This window comes from Pholis gunnellus (genome assembly GCF_910591455.1).
Source record: "Pholis gunnellus genome assembly, chromosome: 15".
Classification (NCBI taxonomy): domain Eukaryota; kingdom Metazoa; phylum Chordata; class Actinopteri; order Perciformes; family Pholidae; genus Pholis; species Pholis gunnellus.
The window spans coordinates 8999176-9018310 of NC_136542.1; the positions used below are offsets into that span (position 1 = coordinate 8999176).

Genomic DNA, 19135 nt, shown 5'->3' on the forward strand with positions numbered 1-19135 from the left:
ACTCACTCCTGACCTCACTTGCCTCAATAAAATCTATTAGCTGAACACAGAGGGGCCAAAGGCTGGTCTGATACAGATAAATCAAACTAACCGCTGTTAGCCTTTTCATGGTAATACTGTCCAAATCCTTATGTAACATCTTTCTCAATCCTGAATGGCTGAATATTTAAATACAGGCATTTTTTTTGTCTGAAAATGTTTAAATTCTTAGATAAATAAGAAAATATAAGCAGTAACAGAGGTTCTGAAGTAAAAGTGGAAGTTACTTTTGTCCAGTACAAATAATGGCAACATAAAGGGTGTGTGTTTCCCTCTATAAGAAGGCGGAGTTTTCTCCCTGGGGTCCCGAGCCCAACTGGTGTTATGTAACTGATACTCTGCTCCTCATCCTGATGTGGAGTTACCAGAAAAGTTTGCAGGCAGCGGGTCTGTGAACATGGAGAACATGCGTCTGCAAATCGGTGGCGGGACATTTTAAAGAAAATTAGCCTTTAGAGCTGATTTTTAGCCAAATAACTGTCTTACAGCCGTAAATCTAATTGAAAACTGACCTTAAACACTGCCAGGATCTTTGTTGGTTAATGTTCAACTCTGGAAGCTGCTGGTGCGCATGAGGAATTTGGAAATGGGACTTTGCATTTAGATTTTGAAAGCAGCCAGACGGACGGCCATGGGCAGCGGTACAAGCCGAGGGAAGAAAGTTGCACCTGCGTGTGTCAGCGAGGTGAACGTGACCAAAACAACTGCCGGTGTCACTTACCCCAAACAGGACAGCCGTCCATTCAAGCCTCTCAAAATCCATGCGATTTTGCGCAACGCGCGCAACAGTGCGCAACCGGACTGCCACAGCGAGGGACACGACTCTGACTTTTCCAGGGAGGACGATGAAATTGATGGAGAGATGGACACCTTTCTCACAGATTGCAAGGAGCGAGAGAGAGCTACCGTGAAGACAAATCATCCGAAGAAGACGGTTATCAGATCCAAAACATACGGACTGTGTCATCTCAGCCAGGAGGATGACGAAGATCTCAGCTCAGCTCCTCGGTCCCGAGCCGAGGAGCCACGTGGCTCACACGGTGGATCAAGAGATGTAAACAAGAGGAGCGGGGATGCTTTCACACCTGCTTGCCCCAGTCAGTGCAGTGTAAGGAGTTTTAAATTCTACTATTTTATCATGATTGTTGGATAGCAAAGGATGTATCTGATCATAACAGTTTAATATAGATCATTAACAGCGTGATGATATTTGAATAACAATGAGTAAACCCATGTTACCCTTTCTGTCCTCTCTGGTTTGTGTCAGTCCTCCTCTCAGGGCTGTTTAACAAGAGAGGCTTTGTTGGAAGCTGTTCCCACATCCGAAAAACAATCGTAAGTAAGACAGCTGTAATAAATAATGGATTTCCGAGCTCAGTGGAGTAGTAAAAACCGAGCAGGGTCAGATCAAATTCACCTTAAAGGGATCGAAATACCAACCCACTATTCTCAGGGCAGATCAGATTAGTCAGACATCTGCAAGCAGGACAGAAACAAACAAGTCTGTTCCTGCTTTCTTTGAGGTTTGTGTGAAAACCGGTCGCTCAAAAAACAACATATTTCCATAACATGCCTCAAGCACAACTTTACTGAATATATTTCATACTGGCCCTTGATGGCCTTTTAGTGAATCCTATACATTGGAAATTCATCAGTTGATTGTCTGATGTTCTTGTGGGTTGATCTATACATCTGGTGTGAAAATATCAAGTATCACTTACAATTCCTGTTTTTATTACCATGTTCATGACATCATGTCTCTCAACTCTCCCCAGGACTTTTGGCAGCTGCCATAGCTCCTCTCTCACCATGCCAGTCATCCTGTACGATGGATCAGAGGAAGAGCTGATGGACACTATTGAGAAAGAGTTTAGTTGACCCCCAGCTGAGAGAGATGCAGGAAAGCTGTTGTCCTTTCCAGCTGCCCTCATGGCATACAACTGTTTGCAGAAGAAATAAAAAGAAAATAGAAAGGGAAGCAGGGTTTCTTTTGACAATTTCCTGCTACTAAGGAAGGCTACATTCATTGTATTTAAGCAGGATTTCCAATTTAACGTTATGTTTTGTTTCTGCACTCAATGCCTCTGCATTTACCCAAGTCTTATTTAACAACATGAAGCAGTGTAATTGCAGAGTTAAAACACCAACTTGAACAGGTGCCAGGAGGTTCTCTTCACAGACCAGGTCTGACAGAAGCCTCCTCGGTTTGTTATCTGCAGTGGTGTCACTATCACCCCCCACTGCAGGCCTCCCACAGAGAACACACCTACTTATTTGTTACCTATTACTTACTTTAGCTTGTCTGTTAATAAGTTAAGGAGAGAGCATGGATATCTCCCTGGTTTCTAAAACTGAAATAGCAGTAAACGCACATTCTTGTGGCTATATGCAAAAAAAACAACATTTTCCACCAGCAGTTTTGTGCAGACAGCGCAATGTATAGGGTATAGTTTTTCAGAAGTGGACACCCTGCAAAGGTATGAGTTGGTACTGTTTATTTAAGGTTTCCTTCCTGGCCGCAGTTCCTGCACTTTTCCACCCTTATGAAGAAGGAATGTGTGACAACAGAGACTCTCAGTCAGTTTGACCCAGCTGCGTTTCAGCCACAGTGAAACTTGAAGGCCTGCTGCCACTTAGTGGTGGAACACAGAAGTTGTGTGCATGAACACACACTTGACCATTGATGTGATTACTGTATGTGTCAACAATCTGAATTTTGTCAGTGTAACGAAAGGTAAATCCCAATTAGATATATAAAAGAGGAGTTTTGTAATTTTGTTTTATATTGCAAATAAAAAAGGATTATTGTATTTTTGATCGTGTGTGTTGCCTTAGTTTACTGATACTTTATATACCTCTCTAGTCTAATAATCCACATCAGGCAAAAACACTTCAATGTGCCATTTAATGATCACAGTCATCACAGGTTGTAAGAGTATTCAGCAAGTAGACTGTACAAAATAAAATCTGCATCTCTAAAATCATAAAATATAACACCATAAATATGTTTGCACAATATATTTAAAAAATAAAAACACTGTCCCACTGTGTGATTGGAAGTACAGTACTTAAATAAGAAATTGTATGATATTGCATTGTTTTTGGCAATGATAACATTCTTTGAACTAATATCGTTGCTTCTTTGTGGGCCTGTAGAAAGACATCCTCTTCTGTACTGCCGTCAGTAGTTTGGGAGGAAGGAGAGGAAGCTGATGTCTGAGCGTCTCATCGTTCCTCAAATTCATTGCAATATAATCCTCGCAAATCCTGTCAGAAGAAAAAGTCTGTCATTTTCTCATTTCTATTTTGGGAAAAAGATTATGTAAGCAAAGTAAATATAACCCGTGTAAATGAAATGATACATCTAAAGAGGTTTGTCTTGATAGAATACATTTTATTGAAAACATGATTTACAAAAACAGATATATTAATTACCAGAACAAGGGAATCTAATATCATAAATGATGGCTCTAACCAGTAAGCCAGCATGCACATTATGGAGCTAACACCTAAATGTAATCCATCATTAATTGATGTTATCAATTCCAACTGTTTGACGAGTCAGAATGTCTATTTCTGCTATGAAATTATTAGAATCGTCTTTCTGTGGTTTATAAAATGATCTCTTTGATGTTTTCTAAATAAAGACCTTTCTTACCTGAAAAGAGGATATGGCTGCGTCTGGAAAACAAGTGCATCATTGCAGTGACCCTGAAAAGAAATGTGCAAGATTTGTAAGGGTCTATTTTGAATCTCATGCAGGTTTTCTCTGAAGTGTTATTCAGTACAGGGACACTAAACAGCACCTGGACACATCTTCACTATAGAGCTGTTGAGAGTTACTTTACATGTCTCCCCACATAGTTTCAGAGTTGCAACTGTGGTAATGTGAATTTGCTATGCTTTTAGAGATTTAGTTTGTCACGTGATGATTTCAGCTTTGTAAAATTAGAATTTCACATCTCTTTTTCAGCGTCTAAAACGTCTCTGTGATACTTACGGTGTCAACAAGGAGGATAGAGTCACAGCTTCCACCAAACACAATGACATCAGAGTCTTTGCCTGGACTCGCTGTGTGCCACAACCTTGGACAGGGGAAACAATTTACAGCCACACTCGTTATTAAATCTAGCACAGAATAATAAATGAAAAACTCGTAATTTGTGGTTGCACATCTTGTAAACATTCATAAATACCTTGGCTTATTTTTAAAAGGATGCTGAACTTCTCTCCATTTCTTTGTTTCAACATCAAGCAACCACCCATCACCTGATTGACAAAAAAAGACAAGAGCATAAATTGACCAAAGGAACAAGGGGAATAAAAGTGAAGAAAGGGGTACATTTTCTTACTCATTGGTTTGCAGTCTACACTGAGACCTCCGAACAGGAACAATCCGCCGTCTGATACAGCGGTGAACGTGTGCCACGATCTACCCACTGGAGAGGTGGACACTGGGATTCTGGAAAACAGGTTTTGCACAAACGCTGTCAAAGACAAACCTACCAACAGATGAGCCATGCCTTAAAATATCAATGACAAGGTTGAGATAGACGTCCTCTGGGCACTTGTAGTTTGTCATTGATCACAACACATACGTACATTTCTGACCACGTCCATGTTTTAAAATCTAGGCAGTGAATGTCACTCGTCCTGGTTTCCTGCGTTTAAAAGAGATGAAGTTACTAATGCAGACTTTGATTTCTGTTTCTCTGCTTGCTGCTACCGATGACTATCTTGTTGATATGAATATATGAGAAGAACTGAAAAGCATGTAGAGCTCCCACCATGACTCTGCCTCCACAAACGTATCCTCTACAGCTGATTGCTGCACTGGCGTGGGCGGCCCTTGGTGCTGGAGCACGGCCCTGCACACAAAAACTGTCTCTGTAACATCATGTGAGAATTCAGAAATTGTTCTCAATACTGCTAAACTTCCCTTATCGCTTGAACCTCACATCACTACTCGTAATCTAATCATTGCGTTGAGTGTATAAAAGCACAAATCACACCTGTGATTCACTGACTCACATGGGTCTGTGGTTCACTCCAACTGTCTTTCATGGTGTCAAATACGTGAACCTCGTTGTTCCATCCCCAGAGGACATCTTCCATCTGAACACACATGTTTAACATGAAATTATTTGTATCTATATGAGGTCACAAGTTGCTGAAATGTATCACTTTCTGGTCTGACACACTTTAGAACACAATTAACGGAAAAAGTAACGAACGAAAACTCCAAATAACCTGTGTCACTGATTTCCTGTTAAAAATACATTCACTGCACACACTGTACTGTTGGGATAGCAAATGTGTGAAATTTGTAGAGTCAATACAATTATTACCCATGATGCTTCATCAACAATGAAGCTTCTGTTCCTGCTATCAATATTAGTCAGCAGTTTGCGACCATATCCTCCAAAGTAGATGATCCTGGAGAACATTAATCAAAGATGATCACAATTACTATCATGCAAGAGCAGACTATGGGTTCAGCTGGTAACGGGGTGATCAAAAAACAGCAACAGAGGGAAAGGAGAGGCTCTCTGCACACTGACATTTTCCAGCTCCTATATGTTTTTATTAATGCAACGTTTTGACGTGCAAGGCATGAAAACAATCAGTATTCAACTAGAAATACAAGGAGAAAGGATACGGAAACCAAATTCATAGCTGCAAATGTGTGACCAGTAATAATGAAGCAGTAGTTCATAAAGTCACAGGTACAACTTCAGACAGTGAAAATTCACATTTTCATGGTGCTTACCTTTCATTGTAAACCCAGCAAGACAGTTTGTCTCGAGGTGAAGGAGCAGAGCCGCTCTCATGCACGATCTTCCTCCACATGTATTTACCATCTGTCAGGTTGACACAATAAATCTGTTTGAAGGCAAACAGTGATCACTTCTTCTTGTCAACTTTGCTCAGTCTAAGATGTGACATTTGGGTGATTCGTTGTGTCAGTGTACTCACACCCTACAGGACATTTTAGACATAACTTGCTGTAGGGCTGGGCAATATGGCCAAAATCTTCTATCACAATACAAGTAATTTCATATCTTCATGACGATATATATATCACGATAAAGCATGTTTTCTGGTAATTCAATGAATAGATAATTGTGTATTACAATATCTTAATATCTGATTTCATCACGAAAGTAAATAAATCGTCATATTGAATTATTGCCAGCCCTACTTTGGTGTTCATGGTTATTTAACCACACAATAACACATTCAATAAAATGTGTAGTATATGTGAAGTAATCCATAATTAAGGTGTCATGAATTGTGTGGAGTATCAGTCATCCGCCTCACCTGGTTGGTCTGTCCATTGTCATTACAACCTCCAAATATGTACAAGTGTCCATTCAGAGAGCAGCCGCACGTCCCCGACATAGAGGGAGGGACTTCCCCCGACATGTGAAACATTTCCCTTCAAAAGAAGTACAAAATAACGTTGATAAACTACTTAAATTCACTTATGTTCTGACACGATTTTACAACAACGCTAGACAGCAGATCATTTCAAACTTAAGATAATTGTGACGTGCCTGTGCAGTGTCAAAAAACTATGAAACTCCCCACAAAGAGGAAGAGAAATGAATATTATTGTGGGGGGGAATTTTGACATCAAACAGCCACATTTGGAATTTATTTTGTATTCTTACCATGCACCTTGTTCTAAGTCGTACGCCCAGATTTCATTGTTGGGAAGGAAAACTTCCTCATCAGCAATTGACTGTAGAGGATACAACATATATATATATATTATCATGGCAATATATCTTGAGTCTGTCAATGTAAGTTATATTCTGAAAATGTGCTCTAAACCATATTAGCATGCTGGTTTGCTCAGTATGTATTTTTCGTAGTGTGGGTGCTGCATAAACGGTGGTGGAGGAAGTGGTCAGATCCTTTACTTGAGTAAAAGTAGTAGTACCACACTGTAAAAAATACAATACGTTTAAAATGTTTGAGTAAAAGCAAACGTATACTTGAGTATTGTCCGCAGAATGTGCTTAAAGTATCAAAAGTAAAAGTAAGTGTTATGCATACAGTCTCAGTCATTTCACAGTGTTGTATTATTATTATATATATATATATATTCCATTACTGGATTGTTATTAATGTATTATTAATTGTGCACCAACATGTAAACAGAATTAGCTGTAGCTTTATATGTCACCAGCTGATCGTGTGCTATGTTTTGCTCTAAAAAGTAAAACATAGGAGGCCTTTCTGATTTCTGTGTGTGGTGTTTTATGCTGTCAAGTTTGAATATATGTGACTTTTATTGTTTTCATGTATTTCAGACACGCTTCCCTGCTGGGTTGAAGGTCGGTATGTGTTTTAATATTTATTATAATTATAATAGCACCAGTGGTCCATTAGCTCTCCTCATGGGACTATTTTTGTTGTTTGCGTATTGATGTTTTGAGTTTCTTGTCTGTCTAGTCAGCCAATAGTTTACAAACAGATATGAGTTTTGCCCTTGGAACGGACTAGTTCCCTCTCTTTATTTTTGTTGTTTGTTTAGTTTAGTGTGTTTGGTGTGCTTATGGAGCTCTGCCACTGCCCTGTTAACACAGAAGTAAACAGTGAGTGGGTTAAGGTGGGAGTATATGAATTGCAAAGCTCGACTCCTGTAATAAAAGCTTCCTCTTTACCGCCTTGATATGTAGTGCAATGAACCTGAACCTAAGGTGAACATTAGTAAAATGCTAGTATAGCGTCTATAGATTATAGAGTATAGCCAGTAGCCCTACACTGCTTGAGCAACATGACATTGTGTATGACACAGTACAAGCTGACACACGTAAAACAGCTGATTTGGCACATTTTTCTTTTTTGTGTTACTTAGTTTGGCTCACCAAGTAACCCCCCCACACATAAAGCAGGTCTTCCTCGACCACAGCCGTGTGTCCGCTCCTCTCCCGGGCCACCAGCTCCGAGCAGTGCCTCTCAAACGCGGAGTCCATGACTGCTATTAATAGAAAGAACCGTGCTTTTGAGTCTTTAAAAAAATAAAATCGGTCTAAAAATGTCATCAGGTTATGCAGTTGTAATAGTAAGAGAAGTAACACATAAGTGCGAGCTGAGGCAGACACAAACCAGGCTCCTCGTGTCCTCGGTTTAACATAGTACATGTTATGGTATGTGTACAGCATTGGAAGCGATTATGGAGGGCTAACCTTACAGAATGGTAGGTAAACAAACGGTGTCCACGTTACAGAAATTGCCATATTTTTCCACAAAAACACTTCTAAAAATACTCACGTTCGCGTTTAGTTATCGTGACGTTTTTTTCCTCATCATGTGAAAAACAGCAACGGAAAAAAAAAAAATGTCTCGCTCCCATAAGCTGCGTCAAAACAGTAACAGGATCATTTTTAGCTTCCGGTCCTTTTTTTTGCTTGTCAAAATAAAAGCTTTCTGTCGGGGTTCCTGGGTTCAAACTAGAGAGTAGAGAGAGTAGCACGTGATTCTTCAGCGGAAGTGAGCAAATACATGCGGAAGTGGACGTTTAGCGCCAAATCTTGAGTCGGATAGAAACAACCATGGATGTGGCTGGCAAAATAAAGACGAAAGTGTCCACTGGCTTCAAGATGCGGGGACTTATACTACGACCGTATGTATTTTAATAATAGCTGACCGTTGATGTAATGCGTTTTGTGAATGGTGTAACGTTACTGTCCTTTATGAAGCAAGACAGCTAACACACCTCCAAGGCAGCGAGTCTTCATAGCGGCAAGAAATAAACAATATTACGTTTTGTTACAAAAAGCAGGCTGTGGTTTTGTGTAGATTTGAATGTTTTCTTAATTGTTTTGTCCTCCACTAAAGCCAGGAGGTTTCCTGTGGTACCTTTATTCGCTTAACGGTATACATGAAATGTCAATAAATACCTGCAGTAATTCCACTTCAACCAAATTCAGGACTATAACTTCAACTATAACTTCCACTCCCTACATACACTGAAACCTCAACTCCTTTCAATGCTTACACTTAAGGTGGCACTTCAAAAAAATATATATATATGTATGTATGTAATACAAAACAAACAATGAAGTTAGTTTCTAAAGTGGAAAAACTAAGATTAAGTGGAAAATGTTTCCAGTGTTTTTTTAAGTAAGCACACACATGCATCAAAAGGAAGAAATAATAACAACATGTGCATGTTTTCTTGTTTTGTCCTCCAGTGAGGCCAGCAGATACCTTGTGGAGGTCCTGGAGTCTGTCAATGCCGCTGAACTGGATGATGTTATTGAAAAGGTCTTGGATGCAGTGGAAAAGCAGCCATGTGAGTAGAGCACTATAGCGCACAATCTGCTGTATGCAGCACTTCATGTGTTTCTGTGTTTTCCTGAAGCATGCTTGCCGGTTGTGACCACAATGTGTGTTTTCCAACAGTGTCCTCTACTATGATAGAGCTGTCTGTGGTGGAGAGTGCAGTTCAGGATTGCACTCAGTCTTGTGATGAAACCATGTAAGTGCAACAATTAGACGCTCAATTTTGCGAGGTTGAATTATTTTATGCTAAAAGTTGTCTAACTCTCTTCCAGAGATAATGTTTTTAACATTATTGGAGCCTTTGATGTGCCCCGATACATTTACAGCATGGAGCGGAAGAAATTTGTACCGTAAGTAAAGGGACTGTTTGTTGTTTGTGTCAAAAACAACCCCAAATTATGTCAATTAGAATTGTTTTTGTTGTTGTTGGTGTTAGACCCAGGGAATACACTTGCATGTACGGCAGATAAAGTTTTCATTTTGGGATTTTTCAATCAGCATTAGCATGACGAGCCATTCGGCACCCAGTCTGTGTGGTTTGGCCAAAGACAAAGCTGAACTCTTCAGGGAGCGCTACACCATCTTACAACAGGTCAGTGACTTTCTGGTCATTATTGAATTTCCAAGCCGTGGCGCTGACCCGCTCCCCTCGCTGCTGTTTACAGTACGTGTAGCTTGTCGTATTTATTCTGACGTGTGTTTTGTAGCGTATCCATCGGCACCAGCTATTCACCCCACCTGCAATAGGAGCTGCTGTTGAAGAGGGTCAAAACAAATTTCAGGTAACAAAATTTAAAACACACAATTTAAAACAAAACGCATCTTACTGTTCAGCATGAGACTAACAGATTTTGTTTTTTAGCTCAAGACGATTGAAGCACTGCTTGGTAGCACAGCTAAACTGGGAGAAGTGATTGTACTAGGGATGATCACACAACTGAAAGAGGTGATTTAGTGAAGATCTCGGAAGGTTTCCCGTTTTTTTCACTCAATGTATTATCTAGTTTCTGAAACATTTGTTAATTTTTGTTTCAGGGTAAATTTTACCTGGAGGACCCAAGTGGAACAGTACAGCTCGAGATGTCCAAAGCAATATCCTTTCATATGTTTGTGTTAAGGCTGGTCAACAAAAACGACTTTATATCATACAAGATGTTGTTGCTTTCAAAGTGGATGTATTCCTTAACTAGGTTCTCACCAGTTTCATAATGGCCTGTACACGGAATCCTGCTTTGTACTGGCAGAGGGTAAGATAAATACGAATACTACATCATAAGATCACAACAATAAAGTATTACCACATACAGATATTACAGTGACGGTTTTGTCCTGCAGGTTGGTACGAGGACTCTGTTTTCCACGTTAACGGCTTCGGGTTTCCACCAACGGAGTCGTCATCAGGCACAAGGTCAGTGGAATCTGGAAGAAAAGAGTTGAGTTTTCATTGCAAGCTAAAGTAGTGGGCTGTCAGTGTAGCGATATGTGCAATCTGACATAAGATATTGGAGAAAGTCTTTAGCTTTTCATGGTTGAAATTACAGCAAAACTGTATTTGAATATCTTTGAAGTTGTTTTACCTTGTTGTTGATATGCAAAGAAAATGTCGCTGAAGTAACATGAAGGCAGATACCAAACATGTATCCAATTACATTATGCTATATTCATGTATTTCAGCATTAAGTCACCTTTACGGAATACTTAACTCTTGTAGATATTGTTTAGTTTAGTTTCTAAAGGACACAGCTTCATGTGAAAGAACCGTGAGTCACTGACGCTCTTTGCTTCATTGCCAGGGCATACTACGGCGATCTGAACTTCTTCGGTGGACCATCCACCACCTCGGTGAAGGCTTCAGCCAAGCTGAAGCAGCTCGAGGAGGAGAATGAAGATGCCATGTTTGTAATTGCATCTGATGTTTGGCTGGACAGTGTTGAAGTGATGGAAAAGCTCAACATGATGTTCTCAGGTCTGGTAGTGCATAATCTGGACCTGTAAAGTCTGAACTGAACGCAATATGTGAGACACCAATCCCTTTAACCGTTGCTTTGTTCTTTCTTACAGGCTATGCTTCGATGCCTCCTACCTGTTTCATTTTTTGTGGAAACTTCTCTTCTGCCCCGTATGGAAAAACACAGATCAAATCACTCAAAGGTGACACTTTGGGGTCCTCATCACTCATAACCTACTGTAGATTCTGAGATCTGTGCGTGTAATAACGGGATAAAATGACCGCATTTCAGAATCTAATTATTTGTTCTCCTTTCAGACTCATTGAAGGTTCTTGCTGATGCTATATGTGCATACCCCAGCATTCACAGCAGGTAGGATGTGATGGAGTTACTGTAGTCTTCTCTGGTCTATTCTTAAGGGTTCTCTGCAGATTTCTTTCTCTCTGGTAGCGCTGTGGGGCTGTGAGTAAGATCTGTAAGTTCCTGTTGCGTTTATCTAGTGCACATATACACAATACACTCCTGTCAATGGGTTCACACTATTCCACTGATCTGCGGGTGGCAGTAACGTACCAAGAAATGTTCTAATGCTCCAACAAAGGCAAAGAATTCAACAATTGTCAAAGATTCTGGATTTAGAATACTTGAAATCAGTTTTGCAAGTGATTCATGAGGAAGCAAATACATTGAACATGTTTACATTCAGTGTTGCTCACAAACACTTTAGCTCTATCAAACATAAGTTTTGTTTGTTAATGAGAAAACGCCACAGGGCACCTTTAACTTTTCAATGTCCATGTGTTTGACTTGAATGTGTTCACCCTTATCCTGCAGTTGTCGCTTTGTGTTTGTTCCTGGCCCTGAAGACCCTGGTCCAGGCACCATACTGCCACGGTAAACATTCAGAGACAACTGCTCTTTAACGTCATTGTGTGAGCTTTGTTTATTAGATTTTGGACAAATTTGGATTAACATGTTTTCCTTAGGCCTCCTTTGGCTGATCACATCACAGAGGAGTTCAGACAGAGGGTGCCATTTTCCGTGTTCACTACTAACCCATGCAGGTAAAACAGAAGAGGCATTTAAAAAAAGTATCAAAGTATTTCTTTTGTAGAGTGATCAGGGTTGTGGTGTACACAAGGTTGGTTTGTAAGCCTTTGACAAATGTGTCACTGGAATAAGGACATTTTGGCAGTATTTCTGTTCTTAGAACCTAAAAGTGTCCTGATTTGTTTTTTTCTGTCAGGATCCAGTACTGCAGCCAAGAGATTGTCATTATCAGGGAAGACCTGGTCAACAAGATGTGCAGGAACTGCGTCCGGTTGCCCAATAACAATCTTGACATTCCAAACCATGTGAGTTTGAGCTTCTCTTCGTACTGAGGGAAATTCCTCTCAGACGTACAGTATTATTAGTGGAGTAAAATATACAGTAATCACTTAACCTTACATTTAGTTAAGAAACAAATATTTTCATTGCATGCAGCACACGTCTTTTTGACGGCAACATTGTTTTTTATTAGAAAAACAAACAAACAATCTTAAATAAGGCAATTATAGGTCATTAGGTCCAAAAAAATTTAAAATTAAAAAGAATGAATGTTCTTCCTTACATTATAATTCCTGTATTTTATACTGTGCAATACTTTCCTAAAAAACAATGTATGGACAGTAATCCCTCTCAATCATCATTTATGACCCACTACAAGTGTGTTGTAGTGTCTGTATCCAAAGAGGCCCCCCTCCCCCTACTCAACGTCACTCCTCTGCAGTCCAAATATGGTCTCTTCTGCTCACTGGTTGCAAAAAAAAAAAAAAAGCTCTCGCTAGCCTTTGAATGGAACTGACAATGCTGCATAAATACTTTAGAATCAGGCTCTATTCTTCACTCCTCTAACATGGTAGCGAGCTAGGCCGCTTTTTCAAGTCACTTGTGACGATATTTACGATAATCCGGATAATAGAAGTTCACCACGATCATTTTATTGTGAGTGATTTTTATTGCAATCCGCAATACAATCCTATATCGTCCCATCCCTACTCCTTAGAAAATGACTTTTTTGCTAAAAAGATGTTTGTAAACTACTCGGCCTTGGTCCTAACCCTCCTCTTCTTCTTCCCAGTTTGTTAAGACCATCTTATCCCAGGGTCACTTGACTCCACTGCCTCTGTATGTCAGTCCTGTATTCTGGGCGTACGACTACTCCCTGCGTGTCTACCCTGTCCCTGATGTCATCGTCTTTGCAGACAAATACGACCCATTCAGCATTAAAAACACAGACTGCCTCTGTGTCAACCCGGTAAGAAACAGAAGCCTATGTGAGGGCTCTAAAAATGTTTCTTTGACAGAAAACGATAAGCAATTATTTAAATGTATATCATTGTCTTGTCTCAATATGCACTCATGTTGTATTTGTCAATAATTTATTTCTACAGGGCTCATTCCCAAAAAGTGGCTTCACATTTAAGGTGTACTACCCATCCAGCAGAACTGTTGAGGACAGGTGGGATGTGTTCTTGAGGTTTCACTTTTCTCCCCACGTCATTTAGTACAGATACCTGTAGTTTCAACTATCATACTAATCAGTTATGTTTTTGTGTTTGCAGCAAACTTCAAGGACTCTGAAGAAAATCATGGATTAAGATGTTGAACATGGTTTATGTATGATACTGTATGCTTAAAATGGATTGATAATTAAATTGCTGTGTTTTTTTATTTTGTATGTATATCTGTATCATAGATCTGTATGTATGCCTGTCATGGATAATAAAGGTTTTATTCATTATACAGAACCTTCTGACATATTTGTGCATGCACAATGATCAGCCCTACTTTGATCAATCTCTAAAAATGTATAGTCTACTTTGCATCTCTTCAAAGGCAGCCTAGAGTTTTAGGTTTTGAATGAAATTGCACTTGTTAAAATATATATATATATTTGTTTCCATATTTGCAAGCAATAGACTATATATATATATACATATATATATATATATATATATATATATATATATATATATATATATATATATATATATATATACATATATATATATATATATATATATATATATATACATACACACGGCTGTTTATCAAAGGTGTTTAACAAAAGAAATACTTTTACTTTGAAAATCCGTTGTCAATGTCGTTTGTAGTTAATTTTTGGGGAGTCTATGACTGTAAACTTGTTTTATACGCGCTCCGACAACCTGGGAGGCGTTAAAAACCATTTGGTATAAAATAAAAACGGCTATATCCCCCCTTCTCTTACTGTTGTATTGATGAGGTCTACTTTTACGTTGTACTCCGACCTTATCAAGATGGCGGATTGAGGAGGTCGACAACTTCCGGTCGTGCCCCCTGAACGCTTGTGATGACCTCAGACAAATGGCGTAGAATATCGTTTTTTGAAATCTGCAGGAAAAACAAACATTTGAAAACACAAGGTAACAACGGGTGCGATTCAACTCTACTCACAGCTGTAACTTCATGTAGGTTTAGCCTCCACACCAGCGTGACGAATATCATTTTAGAGCATTTCTTACACCGAATCGTTGGAGTTCTTTGTATATTGTAGTTTACCAACGTTGTGAAGCTAACGGCGTCAACCGACGAACAGCTGATAATGTGCGCGCTTTATTGAGCTGCTAAGTAGTTTAGCGCACTTTAATCAAACATTTCAGTTAGACTAAGTCTAAGACAAAAGCTAAGCTAACAACAAACATTGATTTAGTAACCTAAATAGTTAAGCTAGCAAAGTAGGTCAACAGTAATTGTGCTAGCTAACGATAGCTGTCGCTAACCAAGTGACTAAAGGTGGACTACAAAGTTAAAGGTGAGGATATAATGTTTGTAGAAACTCTATAACTTACACAGTTAAGTGTTCACTCTCATAAACTAACAGCTGACAAGTCACTGTGATGATACTCGTATTATTTCCTCATATTTAACGTTGGTGTTTTGAAGAATGTGGGTCGTTTTCTGTTTGTTTTTCTTCGTTTTTTGTAAAGATTAGTTCGCTAACTGTTAGGTTAAATCAATTAACCCTATCGGCTTCAACCTAAGTGATTGTCTTTCTCGCTTCTTGCCCTGACAGGAGACAGTAGAGACATGGCAGAGAGAGTGGCGGACATGGAGGAAGATATCGGAGACCTGCCAGCCGGGGAGGATGGCAATGACTCAGACAGGGATGAAGATGAGAGACTGTTTGCTTGGATGGTAAATGACGATATGGATGAGGAGGAGGAGGAGGAAGAGGAGGAGGAGGAGGAAGAAGAGGTGGAGGAGGAGCAGCCCTTGCTTGACACCGAAGCATCTGAATCGTTTGAGTTAGATACCCCAGCTGAGCGCAGTGGTCACATAGCAGTGATTGACAGAAACATCATGTATGTGTGGGGTGGATACAAGGTAAGACGTTTATTAGATACATGTCCTAAAATCGACTTTCAGTATATTTGTGAATTTTTCTGCACATTTACTTAAAATACATTCTCCCTCTTACAAGAATGCTCAAAACCACGGATTCTTTGACTTGTACCTGCCGAGAAATGAGATCTGGATTTACAACATGGAGTCTGGAGTATGGTAATACCTGTTGTGTTTAAGTTGCACCTTGATGCCATTGTCCTCAGCACTGGATTTATGTGATTTTGCATGCAAAGTAGACAAATAAAAACACCCGAATGTTCACAGGACGAAGCATGTAGCTGGAGGCAACCTGCACACATCCATGTCAGGCAGCTGTGGGGTGTGTGTTGATGGAGTTCTCTACTTATTTGGAGGTCATCACGCCAGGGGAAACACTAACAGGGTACAGTTACATTCAGCAAATGTCTTAACACCCTCACTTGGCTCATATTTATTCATAGGACCTTGAAGCAGGTTTACTGTTTGCGATTATATTTCAGAACGCCTGTATTTTGTGCTGTGCTTTGCAGATCTATCGCCTGCCCCTTAGAGCTCCCAGCCTTGTTTGGGAGGAAATGAGGGATCTTAAAGGACTTCCTCCATCCTGCAAGGACAAGCTTGGGTGCTGGGTTCAGAAAAATAGGTGAGGGATGACGACCCTTTTTTCTTCTGGATTTTGATGTTAACATTGTTAAACATCATGCACACTTCAGAACCAGAACCTGTATGTTCAGAACATGTCTGTTTAATACGAAATAATAAATGCACAACAGATGTCCCCGACTGTTAATCGCGGGAGAGGTATTTAAAGGGAGTTTTGTCTGATATTGTTTCCACAGACTAATATTCTTTGGGGGCTACGGCTATGCTGCACAAGGACTTCATCAAGGGACTTTTGAATATGATGAATCGTCTTCACTTGTGGTCTGTAAACAAACAACAAAAACTTCACATGACAAACACTGACTGAAAGTATTTCATCGCAAGTTAGACAAAAAAAAGCTGGAGTGTCTTATTTCCTGTAAAGACATTTGATGACGTATTTTTGTTTGCTGCTGCAGTGGGACAGCCCAGGACGAGGTTGGAACAACCACATCCACGTACTGGACCTGGAGACATCTACATGGAGCCAGCCCAACACCAGGGTAAACACATGCACGACACGACCACTTTCACCTCGCACAACTTAATCGCACACACACTCACTTGCAAAAGTGAAAAAGATATTTGACATTATCTATTCTCTCGCTGGTGTAGGGAAACGCCCCATCACCCAGAGCAGCTCATGCTTGCGCCACAGTTGGTAACAGAGGCTATGTGTTTGGGGGACGATACAAGGTAAGGAAATTAAAAGAAATTCAAGATGTCTTAAACCGTGTTGTGATTTATTTTCATATGGTTGATATTACCTACCTGTTAACTGTGAAATGATTAATTCCAACTGCCATCTCTTCCACAGAACTACAGACTAAATGACCTGTACTACATTGACCTGGACACATGGGAGTGGCATGAAATGTAAGTGGTGGTCTTTTCTTTCATGTAGGTCCAACCACAGAATAATCTGCAAAGACAATAGTTATAAATCGCTTAATATCAGGTCAAATTTAGGCCTCTTTCTTCCACCGTTTCCATTGGAACGTGGTCACTTCCGAGCATTCTCTCTAATGCGTCTTCTCTGACCCTGTTGTAGGAGCGTTCCCCAGCAGGGTCCTGTGGGCCGGTCTTGGCACTCCTTCACTCCTGTGTCACCAGACCACATCTTCTTATTTGGAGGATTCACCACAGACAGAGAGACACTGAGTGAGCCTGACGCTTGTTCTGGAGTAACAAATAATTCCTCGCCACCTCAGAATGATCGCTTGTCTTAACAGTTATCGGTTTTTCAGGTGACGCTTGGCTGTACTATGTGAGCAAAAATGAATGGAAGCTTTTTAAACACAGTCACACAGAGAGCCCCAGGTAATCCTCGCATCTTAATCTACAAGCAAACAAACACTAGTGCTCACATTAAGTTGTGGGTGTGTTGAGCGAACATATTGTATTTGGACAATTCTTGACATTGTGCTGTGTGTTTTTCAGACTGTGGCACACAGCATGCTCTGGTCCTGATGGAGAGGTGTTTGTGTTTGGAGGATGTGCCAACAACCTGTTGTCTCATCACAGAGCTGTAAGTCATATCTTCATATAACATACATTAAATGTTAAACTGAATTGAACTAAACCTTTTTTTTTTTTTTACTCGACAGGCTCACAGCAACGAGTTACTGGTTTTCAACGTTCAGCCCAAATCACTAGTTCGGTGAGTGTGAATTTATTTTACACCTGAAGCTGAGATGGTCTCCTTTCTTTCTTATTTTGTTCTCATATTTTCCTTTTCCCCGCTCGCCAGCTTCTGTATGGAGGCCGTCCTGCAGCACAGGGAGCGTTTGTCTAGTTACTGGGACTGCTTGCCGAAACACCTCCTGCACAGCCTCAAACAGAGGATGGCGCGCGTCAACACACTGGGCTCCTAGGCTTAGAGGAAGCCGTCAACCTTGTCCAGAGGATTACAGGAGAATATGGATGGATGGATGATAAGAGTTTTGCTCTCAAAGCTGGTAGTCCTATTGAAGCATTAGTTTAATGTGTGTGGACACATCAAATAATTCTCTGAGCAATAGTGAACAGCTGTGGAGCCGGGACCTGAAAGAGAGCAGAGGTCCTGCACTACTTTTGAGTTAGTTTATGTTCTGATTTTAAGCAGGACTTCTTTCATTTCTCCATCTGAAAAGCTTACATATAATATTGTAGTTTTTATTTCTGGTGTTCTAAGATTGCTACTTCTGTACTGGATACAACAACTTGATTTGATAACTGCAAGTTCAGGGAAGCTATGACAGTGCTTCTGTGTTTAACATTCTGGGGAGTTCTGTTGTTTAAAGCTACAGTGTGTAGCAGTTAGGGGGGATCTCTCGGCAGAAATGATATATATGTATATTAAAGCACATCCTGTAGGTATGACCAAGAGTCAGGGAAACAGTTCTAGTCCTTTAAAACAAACATGCCAGTCACTTGTTGGAATTGTGGTTTTTAATTGGTTTTCCTCAAAAATGTATACAACTTCAAATATGCGTCTGTCTTAACACTAAACACAGTGGTGCAAGGCTGAAACAGGTTTGCTTTAACAGTGCCGATTTGTTTTTTTTTAGGGAGCCTGTTGCTTCAATGATTGATATAACTTACGTTTGGCATGATCTTTGATGCAGATGTTCACTAAATCTTGAATAGTACAAGTTCTCACAGACCTAAAACTAGTGCTTTGTTACTCAAGACTATCTCCTCTGAAGCCACAGAAATGTTAATGTTTATTTATATAAAAAAATGTATTTATATATTTGTGAGGAAATGTGTGAGTTCTTTATTCTGAAAGAGGCTTTTAAAGCCTTTTAAAATCGTCA

The 19135-nt window shown here is 39.9% G+C and overlaps 4 protein-coding genes across 5 annotated transcripts; 3 read left to right on the top strand and 1 right to left on the bottom strand.

Moving 5' to 3' along the window:
- The first annotated feature begins 410 nt into the window (after positions 1-410).
- Positions 411-2854, top strand: LOC306706828 (uncharacterized protein). Its single transcript, XM_079174057.1, has 3 exons — positions 411-1147; positions 1307-1374; positions 1815-2854. Exons 1-3 carry the CDS (start codon positions 671-673, stop codon positions 1915-1917), a joined length of 648 nt encoding a protein of 215 aa, XP_079030183.1. The 5' UTR covers positions 411-670; the 3' UTR covers positions 1918-2854.
- Positions 2855-2933: 79 nt separating this feature from the next.
- LOC306706827 (kelch domain-containing protein 1) lies at positions 2934-8401 on the bottom strand. The gene is made up of 14 exons (XM_079174056.1): positions 8323-8401; positions 7917-8029; positions 6714-6784; positions 6361-6478; positions 5810-5922; positions 5388-5475; positions 5071-5154; positions 4827-4907; positions 4642-4700; positions 4392-4501; positions 4236-4308; positions 4040-4124; positions 3698-3750; positions 2934-3306 (listed from the first exon to the last, which is right to left on the bottom strand). Exons 2-14 carry the CDS (start codon positions 8022-8024, stop codon positions 3165-3167), a joined length of 1185 nt encoding a protein of 394 aa, XP_079030182.1. The 5' UTR covers positions 8025-8029; positions 8323-8401; the 3' UTR covers positions 2934-3164.
- A 183-nt stretch (positions 8402-8584) lies between these two features.
- On the top strand, positions 8585-14037 carry pole2 (polymerase (DNA directed), epsilon 2). Its single transcript, XM_079174149.1, has 19 exons — positions 8585-8674; positions 9246-9346; positions 9457-9532; positions 9609-9686; positions 9835-9928; positions 10044-10118; positions 10199-10282; positions 10372-10428; positions 10535-10583; positions 10672-10744; positions 11130-11302; positions 11398-11487; positions 11603-11657; positions 12120-12179; positions 12272-12349; positions 12532-12640; positions 13408-13584; positions 13721-13788; positions 13892-14037. The coding sequence occupies exons 1-19, from the start codon at positions 8604-8606 to the stop codon at positions 13908-13910; spliced, it is 1587 nt and encodes a 528-aa protein (XP_079030275.1). The 5' UTR covers positions 8585-8603; the 3' UTR covers positions 13911-14037.
- Positions 14038-14617: 580 nt separating this feature from the next.
- klhdc2 (kelch domain containing 2) lies at positions 14618-18228 on the top strand. Of its 2 annotated transcripts, none has more exons than XM_079174150.1 (14): positions 14618-14734; positions 15385-15695; positions 15793-15872; positions 15981-16098; positions 16226-16338; positions 16535-16619; positions 16757-16840; positions 16953-17033; positions 17155-17213; positions 17389-17498; positions 17585-17657; positions 17778-17865; positions 17945-17997; positions 18088-18228. In XM_079174150.1, exons 1-14 carry the CDS (start codon positions 14662-14664, stop codon positions 18209-18211), a joined length of 1452 nt encoding a protein of 483 aa, XP_079030276.1. In that variant the 5' UTR covers positions 14618-14661; the 3' UTR covers positions 18212-18228. The 2 variants fall into 2 exon arrangements, with proteins under 2 accessions (XP_079030276.1, XP_079030277.1); XM_079174151.1 differs by having other exon boundaries at positions 14676-15123.
- The last annotated feature ends 907 nt before the right edge of the window (positions 18229-19135 follow it).